Source organism: Hesperophylax consimilis, chromosome 5 (genome assembly GCF_061612785.1).
Source record: "Hesperophylax consimilis isolate HC1 chromosome 5, BYU_Hcon_1.0, whole genome shotgun sequence".
Classification (NCBI taxonomy): domain Eukaryota; kingdom Metazoa; phylum Arthropoda; class Insecta; order Trichoptera; family Limnephilidae; genus Hesperophylax; species Hesperophylax consimilis.
This window is the reverse complement of record NC_142840.1, coordinates 29247499-29263243: the sequence shown is the minus strand read 5'-3', so window position 1 is coordinate 29263243 and position 15745 is coordinate 29247499. Positions and strand designations below refer to the sequence as shown.

Below are 15745 nucleotides of genomic sequence, written 5' to 3'. Positions count from 1 at the left end.
TTTCAATGCGTTATCGTTCCATTCTTATTAATATCGTAGTTTCTACTTGTCAAATGTCAAAAAAACAAGATTCAAAAGATCTACCGAAATAGCGGGCCATTCAAAATAACACCTCTTATTGGAAAACCCTGGTTTGACTGAGCATTTAACCTACCCAGGAACTGGAATTGACAACTCAGCCGACCTCGACAAATACCAATTGAGTTGAAACGACATTTATTTCGTATATTAACTGCTGCAATGTCATTCGATTTCAGAGCAATGCGTTTATGTCTGGGTGTTCGTACGTGATTGCCACCATTGATAAAATGCATTGTCATCGACATCTAATCTATCAGCTCGATCGGATGACGAGATCAGGAAGATGATCGGGAAGTGCGTTAATTTCCGCTTCCAAGATTTGCATTAATTAATTTAACCCCGAAAACAGAATTCATATTTAAATAGTTTCATTTAAAAAAGAAAAGATTTGCATTAGTTAATTTTTCCCCGAAAACAAAAGTGATATTTAAATACACACATGAAAGAATATCTTTGTTTAAAACCACTTTTTTTTTGAAATTTTAAATATATTATTACTATGTATTTTAAATTTTAAATGTATAATTTTTCTCATTTAATGTATTATGTAGTTTACAGCGCCCTTGAGGTGTTTTTGCACAAAAACGGCGCTATACAAGTAATCCAAGTATTATTATTATTATAAAATGAAGGCCTCAGCACGGGTAAGCCACCCAGTGAGGCCTACATTACTGGAAAACTTGAATTGTAAAAAATATTGTACTTAATAAAATAAAAAAATAAAATAAAATCCAATATTCTTAGTGAAAATTATAACATACATTTATGGTACTATTGCATTTTCCAATGTAAATCATTATATGTTACTATAAAAACAGTTGTCTTAAGACTGGAGTAATAATACAAAATTTATAAGTAAAAACATATGCACGTCTCTGGTATAAAGACAGATATTTAAGAGGAAAATCTGCTTGTTGGAAATATAAGATGTAGATAATAGATAATATTATATTAATCCAAAATAATAATATAGACAGAAGGTTACGTCCGATGAGTGAAATCAATGACAGAAATATTTTGGGGATGTTAGTGTATGAGATTGTTTGTTTTGGGGGTGGGAGTTGGGGTGTTTGGGTGTGTGACGTAAATTTGTTTATTTGTCGTCATGGCGATGGCTTCAGTCAGTCTGTAATATTCACTGCTTTGCTGTGTGTTTAGTGCAAACAATAATTATTAGAATTACGATTTTTCAAGCTTTTTTCGTGCCACAAGAAATCCCCAAGTACCTACCTATAATTGATTTCCTGAAGGCCACATACAATAAAATGCAGAATGTGGATTTTATATAAATTTGTGACGAACGTCATTCTTACAAGAAATAATACGTAGTGTCATTGTTATCGAAAGCTCCCAGAGGAAATGCTGCAAAAGTGGATTGCTTATTAACGTTATTAATTTATTGAGTGTTTACACAATACAAATGACTGCAATATCAACAATGACTAATTGCTGACCTCTGGGATAACTTTGTGAGACTAATAAATTAAAGAATCACTGTATCAAATTAAAATGAATATTTTGTTGTGACCTACAAACGATATTGTGTTGTTGTTTCTCAAGGACACATTCATAAAGGTAAGAATAAAAATTATTATTCAGTGAATTTCTTTTCCGTTTAAGTAAAGCTTGCCCATTTATTTATGTTTTAAATTTAAATGATATCATATAAATATTAAAATGATGTCATATAAATATTAAAAAAAATATTAAGAAATAAAATAAATATATTTTTACTATCTAAACACGGAGAAAACTTACTGACATAAAATATTGCTGATTTATTAAGAATGTCTTCAAATTATTCGTATTCCGGTTAAAAACGGGATTTCAGGCCTTTAAGGAGTGAATTCATAGATTTCCGAATAAAATTTCAGTAAAACGCGAATGTTTATAAAAATTCTAATATATTCGTATTTTGTCATTGTAAATTATCAAGACAAATGCAGGTGAATGAAAACTTGTACCTTTATATTAGGAAAGTACTAAAAGTAGCATTCACCCTGTAAGGGTGTCAAGTCAAGATGGATATTAAATAATTATAAGCAATAATTAGTCATCCGAAATACTAATATAAATTGAAAATATCTCCCGAGTAAAAATAAATGCCGCCAACGGGAATTGAACCCGTGCCTTCTGATGTCCGGTCAGGTGCTCTGTATCCACTGAGCTATGTCGGCTTATTTCCAACCCGCCAAATTATTCAATATGTACTAGTACCTTAATCAACAACTACTGCTTATTATATTTTTTCACATATAAAGAACCAACTTTATATTTGTAGGAAAGGCTTTGTTAGTGCTAAATTTCTCACTGGATTGCGTCGAGACATATGATATCTTCATTTACTGGTGAAATAATTTTGACTTGTCAAATATTATTATTTTTTAATGATAAACTAACCTTTATAAGACAAGGTTTTATGCATAGCATAAAGGATAACAAATAATTATAAGCAATAATTAGTCATCCGAAATACTAATACAAATTGAAAATATCTCCCGAGTAAAAATAAGTTATATTTTCAATTTGTATTAGTTTAAAAATTATTTCACCAATAAAAACATAGCTCAGTGGTTTCAGAGCACCTGACCGAACATCAGAAGGCACGGGTTCAATTCCCGTTGGCGGCATTTATTTTTACTAGGGAGATATTTTCAATTTGTATTTTAGTATTTCGGATGACTAATTATTGCTTATCCTTTATGCTATGCGTAAAACCTTGTCTTATAAACGTTCGTTTATCATTAAAAAATAAAGATGGATATTGTTGATAATATATTATTTGTCTTAACACCAACTACTATAAGATAAAAAAAACTCAGAACTATACCATACTCTGTACCTATTTGACACTTTACAATGTTTAATCGTGATTCATTTTCAGGTAATTACGTACTGTTGCACTTCCTTCTACTTTAGCCAACGTTTCGGACAGCGTTACTGCGTCTATCATCACGGTAGATTTGTAGATTGTTGCGTTAAGTTTGCGTAAGTGTGTGTTTAGATACGTAGAAGTGATCGTGCTGCAAACTTGGAGCCATATATTTAGAGGCGCTATTGCGTACTAGTCGAAATGTGTTCCATTATTAAAACGCGATAAGCAGAGAGCGTAGATCGGATTAGGTAGTTTTAAATAGAGCATTGAGAGCGTTGGAGATCAATTGGAGGTAAAAAAGTTGAACCCACTTTTTCGCTTCACGTCTCATCTAAATATAATACACCAATGGCTGCAAACGTTAATCCTCTTAATGTGGTTTTTTGCGTTTAGTTTTGGTGTAGCCTTCTAATACCGGATACTAAGAAATATATTACATTGGAAACGTTGGCTAAAGAAGAAGGAGGCGCAACACGGCATAATAACCAAAAGTGAATCACGATAATTCTTTTGGACGTCCAAATCTCATGTCATATCCCACTTTGATAATAGGAAAAACAAGAATTATTTTTTATTCTTATCATCAGAAAATGAACAAGATAAAAGATATTTACGTGATAAGAACAAAAAAAAAACAAGAGCCATAATAACAATAATAAATGCAGGATTTTAAGAAGGCTGTAAGTATATGGACTTTATAAATAAAAACAAAAAAACAGCATAGGAGAAAACCGAACCTAAAAATTTGCCACATCCTTCACATACTAGCTCATTATAAAACAGGTACCTACTTGAAATACATACGATAACTATCTATGCTAATAATATAACAATGCAAAGTTGGACAAATAATAATTGAACTTGTTCAATAATTGCAAAATTGCTTTGTGGCGTCACGTCATTTTAATCTAAAAATTAAATTCATATTTTTAAATAAAATCTTTGAAAGAAAAATATTGATTCCATAGTAAACAAATTTTCAAATCAGGTATTCATAAAGGAACATAATATATCTTTTAATCATTTTCGACGAGAATAATTGAATATATTGACATTTCATGTTGATAGTAGTCGGATGAAATTGAATGAATAATTTATTTTCAATGCCTGGTCATTTTTCAAACAAAATCAATTCGCGAGTAAATAATAATCCTTAAGTCTTCGAGGTCAAGGCTAATAACTAATAACATTGTAAATATTAAATCGTAATTTATTTTGATGAGTAGAGTCGCCTGCCCACAGTATTAATATTAAATTATTGATAAAGAGGACATAATAAAGTGTCTTTCTAACTTAAAAACCTATTTTTCTACGAATGTCGATTTCACAGTTAAAATAATTTAAAGTTTGCATTTTTCAAAGCCCGCCAGAACGAACGAAATCTTAAGGGGGACGTGTGACGTCATACGTACCTCGGTTTTGTCAGTCAGTAAACTACCCACCCGGGTCGGTGTGAAAACCAAAAAAAAAAAATTCTTTTAACAAGATTTAAGTGGTCAGAACCCGCCGACCAATCACAGGGCGTTTGAGTGTCTCACGGTTTTAATCGTTTTTAAATGACGATTTATTAATTCAAAGAACCACCGTTTGTTGACCTATATGAATATAGGTTTTTCGACTCATAATATTATTCCCTCAAGTTCCTTACTGACTGGATTTTTAAATTAATAAAGAATGTAAAAAAAGAAACAACAACAAAAACTTTTTCGAAGAGCAAATATTTTTTTTATGATTTTGCTGACGCTTTGCACGACTGCTGTTGTTCAGCATTTATGATGAAGATTGCTCTGTAATTTACTCTTGGAAGTTGATGCATATGATGCATATTCACTACGAATGGAAATTAAATAACGATGTTCACTTTACTTCATTAATTTATAATAATGTACTTATGATTTGAACAACAATCATGCCAACTTCGGAATGGAATTGCTTTGTTCGTGTTACTTTGTGATTAATATCATATTAAAATTATAAATGAACAACACCTCCTTTTTTATTGCAAGAAAAAACACCGGGTTACGAATAACCTGACAATAATTGTGGAATTTTTTTTATTGTATCGTGTTGGAGGAATTGTACTCACTACCCCTGGGTCGGACCCAAAAACAACGACAACTCAAAAGACCTTTGCAAGTTCGATGACGCTTCCACAATGGCAGCGCACTTGTTCACCGTATAATTATTTAGCAATGTGAAAATCACTGGATAGATTAATATTAGGATACCTGGGTAACAGAACATAAAGGTATTGAGGGCAACGAGCGAGTTGACGAACTACCAAAGAAAGGGGCGAAAGAACCACTTGTAGGATCCGAGCCGGCCATAGGAGTAGCAGTTTGCCACACAAAATTACATATTGATAGGTGTGTCAAATCCCAACACTGCAAAGAATGGGATAGAGCACCTGGAATGAGAAAATCCAAAGTACTCATAAAAGAACCAGACCCTAGATGAACAAAGAAACTATTCGATATGGACAGAAACTCGCTGAGGGAACTGGTAGGACTACTAACTGGACACTGCCATCTCAGGAGACACATGCACATATTGGGAGTGTAAAATACCAATAGATGCAGGAAATGTGAAGAGGATGAAGAGACTCCAATTCCTCTATGGTTCCAATGTCCTGCCCTGGTGGGAACTAGGCTCAAATACCTGGGGAGACATACAGTAAAACCAGAAGATATAGCCACATACCCAATAACAACCCTAGTAAACTTAATTAAAGGGACTGGGTTGTTGTTAAAGGATTGAGGTAAAATGGGAGATAGCACAATGGGCCTATGGCCTAAGTTCTCACGGGAACTATATGTAAACCGTTTCCACCCTGAAAAAAATATAAAAAATTAGGATATGTTACATCATTGCGAAGCGAAAAAATGATGTTATTATGCGTTAAGTACGTTTTCACATGCATGTAAATTTTCACATATATGCATTCCCTAGGTATTTTTCCGAAAGCAGGTTCATCGTCCATTTTGACGTCCTTCTTAGGCTGGCCGCATACATACGTTTTCCGTATTCGATTTCCGAATTCGTTTTCCGTATTCGGACATCCGAATGCACGGAATCAGTAGAAAATACATTAACTGCCGCAGACGTTCGTTTTAATTCCGAACGGAACAAATTCCTTCTGCACGTTCCGAATGCAAGCCGGCGCGTTCGGAGAAACCGAATGGAAAAAACCTAATGACGTCATGTGGAACGCAGCTCTTGCATACATTTTGTTTGTGTCGACGCAAACGTTCGGAAATTTCCTGTCAGTAATTCAGTGTTGCCAACGGGTCGTGACCTAATATCGCCGTTTCTCATACATAAGGTAGCGTAAAGAAGCCGAATTTGCTGTTAGGTGGGACATGTTTAAAATTGATTTTTTTACGTGAAAATAAAAATTTCGTGGGGGGTGGCTAGAGAATTTCAAAAAAATAAAATTTGTCCCCAGAAAATAAAAAAAATCATGGGGGGTGGCTAGAGAATTTCAAGAAAATATAAAATATTTGTCCCCAGAAAAATAAATTTCATGGGGGGGAGGGGGTGGCTAGAGAATTTCGGGACATGTTTAAAATTGTTTTTTTTGAAGTAGCTTAATTGGCGACCAGTCGCCTTTAAGATTTTTTCGGCGACGATTCTCGCTCTGAGTAGCCTAAATGGCGATATATCGCCCTTGTTGGCAACACTGGTTCTTACGTTTATACATTCCGAATGAAGAAAAACGAACGTTTGCGCTAGTCTCACGGAATTCCGAATACGGAAAACGAATTCGGAAAACGTATGTATGCGGCCAGCCTTACTTAAGTTATTTGCGTAACATTCGCATCAGTGGTGTCTCAAAAAGAATGAGTCCATATCGTTAAAATCTTCTTTATGAAGTATTATCAGTCAATCGTTTATGTAATTTAATTATTTCCTCTCAATAAAATATTATGTTTAACATCATTCAGAAAACCGATATTGGGTAAAACAAGTTTAAAATCTTACCAAAAATTGTGTGTAAACCTCAGTTCTTATCGTGGTTTTCAACTGCCTGTTCCAAGGTCTAATGTTTCACTCCTCAAATGTGATTGATTAATTGAATAATCAATATACGTATACCTCGTTATAAACAAACTGACAGGCAATACACAAATGCGTACCTAAATACCCTTATAAAAAACATAAATTTGATTATCAAAGCAAACAACCAACATGTGAAATATCCACACAAGGGTAAAACATGAAACTGTCCACTAAACGTCAAACTCCTGCCTAATTTTGTTAGAAAAATAAAATTACGTCAAGTAGTATTCTCTGTTTTTGTTTTATCAACCCTCAGTAACCTTCATAGTGTGATTAAAAATCGATTTTCCCAAAAATATATTTTTTTGTCTAGCATTAAGCCTTGTTTCTGAATAATAAATGTGTACCAGCAGGAATGTTATTATGAACCAATATTTTGCTAGAAGTGTGACACGCTGTCATTAAACTCCAAGTTATTAGACTGGAAAGGACTTTAGACTAAATTTAAATACCTACTTATGACTAAATTAAAGTACCTACTAAATGCCCAAATATTTTTTTAAATGTACCAGACATTAAAAGAAGGAAACTGTTTATGTAAGTAAAGTATATTGTTAGAAGCGACAAAAACTTATTTACCACATAATTGAATATCCAAGGGAAGATTGGTGTAAGAAGTAGAAGAGACAGCTCGTAGCTTTGAATATGTGCGACGGGTAGTGAAGTATTTCTATGTTGCTTTCTGCATAATAAAAATTGTCTTGATGATATTCAACTTCCGATTGGAGAAGGTAACAGAAAAAAACAATATATTTTGCATCAGAAATAACTAAATAACTTAACCACTAAGAGCAGTAGAGAGTACGTGACATAAAGAACAGCAGATAAGAATCCGCAGATGGAATGCAGTTGTTTGATGATGATAGGTTATGATAGTATAATTTTATTTTCAGAAATAAATATGCCTCCCATTGGAGAGATTGAAGAGAGAAATCTTCCCTCTGGAGGGACTTCCCCAGCATCCCAAAGTCAAATGTCTGAATCCAGTCCCGCAATCAGCAGACCATCAACTTCCTTTGAATCGTTTCGGAGTTCCATGGCGCCTGAAGTTTCAGCGCTTTTCAGGTTGATTTCACATACCACTGATTGATTTATGACTTGAAAATATTAAATATTAATGATATAATGAGCGAGTAAATAATAAGCATTGTCGAGCGCAGCCAACCGCTTTTCAAATATTTATAACATCGATTTATAATTAAAATTATTGCCGTATTGGTTGAATTCTTTGTTAGAATAATGTAAATGAAATTTTTTAAGCTAATTTACGAATAGAACCACGTTCAAAATAATATACCCTTTTTTATCTGAATTTAGACGCTATTCCACAAGACTGATGGGTAACTATCCCGAATCAAAAAGCCTTCGGAAGAAAAACGTTGGATCATTTTCTTTTTAAACAGGTCATACCGAAAGTGTTGCTAAAATATTTTTATTACTTGAGAGACAATAGATATTAATAGTATATAGATGTTAATATAGAGAGAAATTAGATATTAACATATTATTTGTAATAGATTACTAACCGAGCACTCCATTGAATTTCCTGAAATTGAGAGCGGCGATGATATGTCTGAAAGACTTCCAGGATACCAAAGGATTTCATTTCCAAGAGAGCAGACTCTACTGGATGTATTGGTGAATATTATTATAATTAATAAAAATATATATTATTTCAGTTTAATTTAGACTATTTACAACAAATCATACATCAAATTGAAGGTAAACTAACCTAGTTGTGTTCAGTGATGAGCCAACTTTTCATATAAGTGGGAAGGTAAATACCCGTAATCTTGGGGTCAGAACTCCCTCATGAACTTGTATAACACCAAAGAGATTCCCCAAAATTAAACGTTTTCAGCGCTGTGTCCCGACGTCAAGTGTACGGACCATTTTTTTCGTTGAAGCGTAGCAAGGGTGGTTTATCTGGATATGTTCAAAGAATGACTCTTTTCCCAATCAGTAGAGGGTGAACCTGTAAACTTTATTTGACAACAGAATAGAGCCCCTCCCTATTGGAATCTCTTTGTATGAGAGTGGTTGAACGCCGAAGTCCATGGCCATTGAATTGGTCGTAATGGCCGAGAATATGTCTTTTTCGCCGGCCTCCACATTCACCCGACATAACTTCGTGCAATTTTATCTTTTGGGGCTTTATAAAAGATCGTGTCTACGTTCCGCCGCTACTTAATTATTTGCCAGGGTTGAGACATAGAATTGAATAGGCTATTGCTTCCATTACTTCGGACTTGTTAACCAAAGTGTGGAAAGAATTGGACTTTAGGTTAGATGTGTGCCGTATAACCAAAGATGCACATATTAACATTTGGTAGAAAAACAAGGTTAGTTTACCTTCAATTTAATGAACGATTTGTTGTAAATAGTATAAATTAAACTGATATAATACCATGTTCAATATACACGATATTCTCATGTTAATCATAATATCTTCCGTGCATGTTTTACCATCACCATAAGAGTTCATGTCATGCTCAGCAACTAAAAATGTTACAAAGTGATTATGAATAAATAACCCAATGGATATACTCCGTGAATTAATGCAGAAGGTTTTGGTAAACTAATGTTCTTTTTACAGCATCAATCCAGTGGTGAAAAGGATGTGCACCTTCTCAGAGAAGTCCGGTTGCGAGTTGTAGCATCATCTATATCACTTAGCCGTCTTGGATCATATTGTCCTCGAATAAGGATCCTAATACTTGACGGAAGCGGTCTTACTTCTCTGAGAGAAATAGGCACCACACTGAAATACCTCAAGGTTGTATACTTTTTTATGAATTAAACAGAAGGGTTTAATATTTTCTTCTTTATAAGCCTTCTGGCGCCTAGTTTTATTAATAGATATCCCTATATCTTTCCATCATTTGAAGCTTGTGTTTCTTTTTTCAGCCGAGGTCCGCATCCAAAAGTATTGGAATAATTACAATAGTCATCTTTCAGACTTACAACATGTCCTACATAGCTCCATTTTAGTGTGGAGCATGTGATAATAGTTTTGGCTACCTTTGTTCTGTGTTTATTTTATGTGTAGTTAATGAATCTCTTCATTTTAGAATTCTCACCAATTGAAAATAGTTTCAGGTATTACATGTGGCAAGATGTGGACTGACAAGCCTTGATGGTACATTTGGCCTAACAAGTCTTCAGGAATTGCACGCTATGGACAATCATATAGAGAATGTCGGACCGTGTACAGCATTGGAAAATATCAAAACCATTAATTTAGATGGGTGAGAGAAAGCATTTTAGTTTGGGAGCCTATTTTTTTAAATGTGCATTAGTCTAACAATTTGCAAACTGTTTAAGAAACCCAATCAACTGCAGAAGAAACATGGGGATGCTTTCGCTGTGTCCATGTTTAACCAGACTTAGCCTGATTGATACACCTTTATCACAAGAAGCTGATTATCTTTCATGGATAATTGATACTCTTCCTAACCTTCGACATGTTGATGGAAAATCAATTCGTGATGGTAAGACAACTTTAGTCATAAAAATAATATTATCTTTGTTGATTTAAAAAGAAAATTCTTAGGAGGAGTTTCGGTTGTGGAAAATCTATTACCTCTAACTCACAGCGCTAAATTTAAGTGGTTCATTGCTTTGAGAGTTAGTTAAGTATGCAAGACCTTTTATATTTCATCTCACTTCCAGACGTTGACGACCGAGAATCTGAATCTGAGAGCATTTCCTGTTCTTTCGATCTTAGCAGTATGACGGAACCCAATTCTGATGATTATGTTAAAACTCCTGATCATTCTGATAATTCCAATTGCATGGATTGTTCTTCACCGTCAAACAAATATGCATCAGAAGATTCACCAGTTATTCAAGAGGTATGATAATACACATAATATTTATTTATTTACTAACGCCCTTTTTGGGAGGTTTTAAATCTGAATAGTAATTATAAATTATTCATAGTTATTATACAAAACTGAATTGTCTAAGTGACAACATTTTATATTTTTTTAAATTATTAAATAATTATTCTGCGCAGAGATGAATACAAACATATGGTAGTTAGTCCCAGAATTTTTGTGCTGAAATAAATTCCGACTTATTATTATTAGACCGTATTATGTATTAGAATCCGAAAGCTTATCAATGCAAGCAATTGTGGGATATCAAATGAAATTTGTGTAGAAATACAAAGTCAGTTAAAAATCCTTCTGTCTTAAAATTTAAGCATCTTTACATCAATTAAAATAGTGATGTAGTTCAACAACAAATTTATGTGGTTTAAATAAATGAAAGATTAGATTGAATAGTGATGATGAAGTCATCAAGTTCTGTTAATGTCTCATGAGTATTGTTATCAATGTAGTAGATAAAGATTACTTGATATTTTATTCTTTAAATTAATTTAAACAATACCTAGTAAAACTTAATATTAATTTTAATTAGAATACATGGTACAGATTGCGTACTTGGAACATCGCAGGTTATTAAGTATTAAAAAAAGTGTTGTTAAAACATTTGTAAATACGGAAAAAAAATTGATTAAAAAATATGTTTAAACCTTTTTACCCAAAATCAAATAGTTAATGTTGCATTATTTAAAGGCCCCAAAAGAAAATGTATACGGAGGACACCAAAACTCAAGAACCCCGGAGAGAAGTGCGCAATGCAAAAGGCCGGAAACAGTTAATGGGGTGCCTTCACATCACTCATCTAGTGGCCGTCCATCTTCATCAACTCGACCACGAAGTGCACAGCCTCGCTCTAGTAAGTACACATTCATCATCTAGTACACGGGTTCCCAAGCTAGGGGTCACGATTCCATTTGGTCGCGAAGGGTGTACTGTGGGGTCGCCCCCCGAAACAGTTAACAAAAAAATATATATGCTTAAGTATATTTTTATACTTATAAATTTAAAGTTAAATTATACTGATAATTTTATTTTAGATATATTTTCTTTACTCCAGTGATTGTCAACACTGGGCGCACGCCCTACTAGGGGCAATTCGAAATATTTGGGGGCCAATGCGCATTAGTTACATTTTTTTACATTATCGATTATTCGTAAAATCATCTAACATTTAACTCTATTCCATAAGCCCGTCACTATGAACTTTCTCTGGTAGCAGGTAGCAGAAAAATTTTTTCTACTCAAGCCTTTATCATTTTTATTGTATTGCCGTATAATATGGAAAAATCAATTACGCCAATATAATAACAATAACTCCCATCCATAACACATTACATGATATCAAAACTTAAGCTCCAATTATTTTTCCTCTTTTGTCTTAGGTCCCGAAGTAACTCTCGACGCAACCCCTAGCCTGCTGACTTCAGGGGTAGTTGTTTGTGGCAACATAGGTAGAGCCTTGGCTAGGGCGAGGTGCGTGGCCCGCAGGTTGAGGACCACTGATAATACGACCCTGACCTCCGAAACTGAAAATACTAGGAATGAATCATTGATTCCTGAAAATGAAGAAACAAGAATTAGCATGGAGGTAATTTAATAGAAAACTATTTATAATGTTTTCAACAACATCTTGGTTATTTTTTAAATGAATAATTAATAGTTTTCTGCTGGAAATACAACTAGATGCAAATATAAACTGGAAAGAACATGTATCACTTGAGCAAACATCAGTAGCTTTTCTTTTGTTCTAGCGCCCTTAAAAATATCTTAAATATCGAGTCAGTAATTACCGCATACTATTGATACGTATACTCAATGATAAAATACGGAATAGTTTTTTGGGGAAACTCAGTAAAGGCCAAAGATGTTTTTATCATCCAAAAGAGGTGCCTACGAAAAATTACAAACTCTGATCACCTGGATTAATGTATATCAATTTTTTCAAATCGTAAACTTTTGACAGTGACGGACATATTATAGATAGTGGATTTATGCCTGTTAGTTCGATCATCTCTAGAAAAGTTCCTACAAAAAACTCAACACATAAACACTCTACAAGGTTCACAGAAAACTTATTAATCCCTCAAACAAACAAAACTACATTTCAAAAAGGACCACTCTACATGGTCATTGAAGTATATAACAACCTTCCACATAGTATCAAACAAATAACCGACATACCAACTCAAATTTAAATCATCACTAAAAATATATCTTTTAAACAAATGTCACTACACTTTAAATGAATACCTTAGATAAATCAAATACCTCTGTTTTATTTTTTTTTCATTTACATATATTTGTTAACATGTAATTGTTGGGTTTTGCAATACAATGTGTATTTGTTGGGTTAGAGGTTAGATGGAAGAATATGATGTACCTATAAGCTATACCCTTTGTACTCTGTATGTCTGTGCAATAATTTTTTTTGAATTTGAATTTGACTATCAAATCAATGATTTCAGTTATGCATATTAGATATAATCTAATCTGTGATGTAATTTTTTAGCTTGCGATTAATGTTTTTGTGGGAAGTAAAAACAATTTAACTAAGATTACAATTTAAGATCCAACTCACATTATTTGTTTTATTAATATGAACATTTATTTATCAATGCATAAGCAGAGAAAAGTACACTTATATCATGCTTCTGCGACTACTGTCGCATTTTAATGACTACTGAACTATTGCGAACTATGTGCGATTGACAGTTGCGACCGTAACCTTTTTTTCTGGGTCTTGATCTGTTTCATATAGATTTATCAATATTACTTTCTTCTTCTGTGAATAAATAATAGTTTATGTTTCTAACAGTCCATGGCAATAAATAAATAAAATATGGATACTTAAATGTTTTTTGTTTACAGATTTTACAAGACAATAATATTCCTGGATTAAAATACCACCAAAGTCTACATAGTGCAAGGAAAATGCTAGATGAACCTCTACCAGAAAGACCAATAGAATCCACACCTTTTGTAGACCTTGAATTTGGGGTTACGGGGGCTATACAAGAACCTCATTGGGAGTCCTGCCCCGATGAGGTTATTCAGAGGACTTCTCAGAATGCGCTGAAGGCTTCAAGGATGTGGCGGAAAGCTTTTAAGATGTATAGAAGACAACAACAGTGAGATTTTTTTTTCAAAATTCAACTACCAGTTCAAGCTTTGCTGGGTAGTAATAAAAACCCTCCACAGAGCATCTCCAAATATGAGATAGGCCCCGAGGGAAATTATTTTCATTTAAAAAAAATAACACAAAATAAAATCAATTAATGGAATCGCTCAGTCCTACATTACACAGAGAAAAATGAGTATTGCTAATTTATTAATCCCATACTCGAAGTTCTAATAATGCTGATGGTGATACTATGCCATTTCATTGATTCTTAATCATTTTCTCCGAGTACCAACTACATTCTATTCATTTACAAAAATGAACGAAGCCGACCATGCCGAACGAAGATATCATACGTCAAGCACATTCGAAATTTTTATTCCGCTACACGACTATTTTAACAATGACATAAACAAAATAACATTATCTCTTCTTTCAGATTCTCCAATACAAATGACACAACCGACAAACCATCCAACGAAAAAAACGATAAACAAACGGATGCATCAGAGACGGAGTAGATTTGAAGTGAAAGGAAAAACAATGAACTTACACTTGGCGCTAGATTATTTTTAATTGGTGATTACAAGTGCATCGAATATCCGGAAATGGTCGATTCAACACGAATGATTACTGAACGCGGAAAAGAATATAAGAGTAATAATAAAAAGAGTATCGCGAAAAATTGTAAATGCACGATGCACTTGTGAATGAGTTATTTAAAATAACTATTTTTTTATTTCTATGACCGGTTGATAATTTTTTTAAAGAGGTTTAAAATTAGTATTACTAATTTATTAATAATCAAATTATTGGTAATCCGGTTAAAACCGGAATTTAAGGCCACGTATTCATGCACCTGCATATGCCTTGATAATATACATTGACGAATAAAATAAATAAATAAATATTGGACAATTTTTATAGCGTCGCTTTTGTGAGTTATCACCTCAGGGACGCTTTACAGTTGATGCAGGTATTAAAAAATATATAAATATTACCAAAATAAAGTGAAGTTAAGTAAAGTAAAATGAAGAACAGGAACAGGTGACATGAAGATAGAAGATGGAGACTCTTCAGCAAGAATTCTAGGTGGTGAAGAAACTGGACCAGCTGCTGCAGCGAAAGAGTCCACCAACAGTGCCAACACGAGGTTCGTCATCCATCCAGGTATGTGTCTGCTGCTAATAAAGCGCTGACACAATATCCTCACATAGATAACAGACCTTGGCAGCACGAAATATTAGCACATGTTCCGACTCGTGATATTCGTATTTTACTAAAAGTTTATTAGGAAACCAATTAATTTGTTAATTCTTCTCATTGTATCTCTTTTGATAAATTGTCTTTTAATTTATCTGAAGAAAATGCTACTTCAGTAAAAGTGTAGCAACTCCCTGATAGTTATATCACTCGAATCACCCAATCATTTTAGGAGTAAATTGATAATTTTTTTCCTAAAATTTTCCGTTACTTTTGAATTCGTACCTGAAATTTCTACTCCAATGTTCAGAATTTTATTTGTTGAATTTTTTAACACCTTTACTTGGATTCACAGCAACAACTGATGCAAGTATGTGATATTATTAGTAAACTGGCTTTATTTTTGTACAGGTAGGTATATTTCTTTGATTATTTTTGTCATCGAAGATCTAAGCCACCAAAGATTATACAAAAAAAATTCATAGATAAGCTTGATAAGTTTGATACGCGGTATTTTGG

At 33.4% G+C, this 15745-nt stretch overlaps 1 protein-coding gene across 1 annotated transcript; it reads left to right on the top strand.

The window, feature by feature from the left end:
• The first annotated feature begins 8584 nt into the window (after window positions 1-8584).
• Window positions 8585-14037, top strand: LOC149423743 (uncharacterized). The gene is made up of 7 exons (XM_089632285.1): window positions 8585-8653; window positions 9612-9791; window positions 10115-10263; window positions 10340-10506; window positions 10688-10816; window positions 12288-12493; window positions 13774-14037. The coding sequence occupies exons 1-7, from the start codon at window positions 8585-8587 to the stop codon at window positions 14035-14037; spliced, it is 1164 nt and encodes a 387-aa protein (XP_089488411.1).
• Window positions 14038-15745: the final 1708 nt, after the last annotated feature.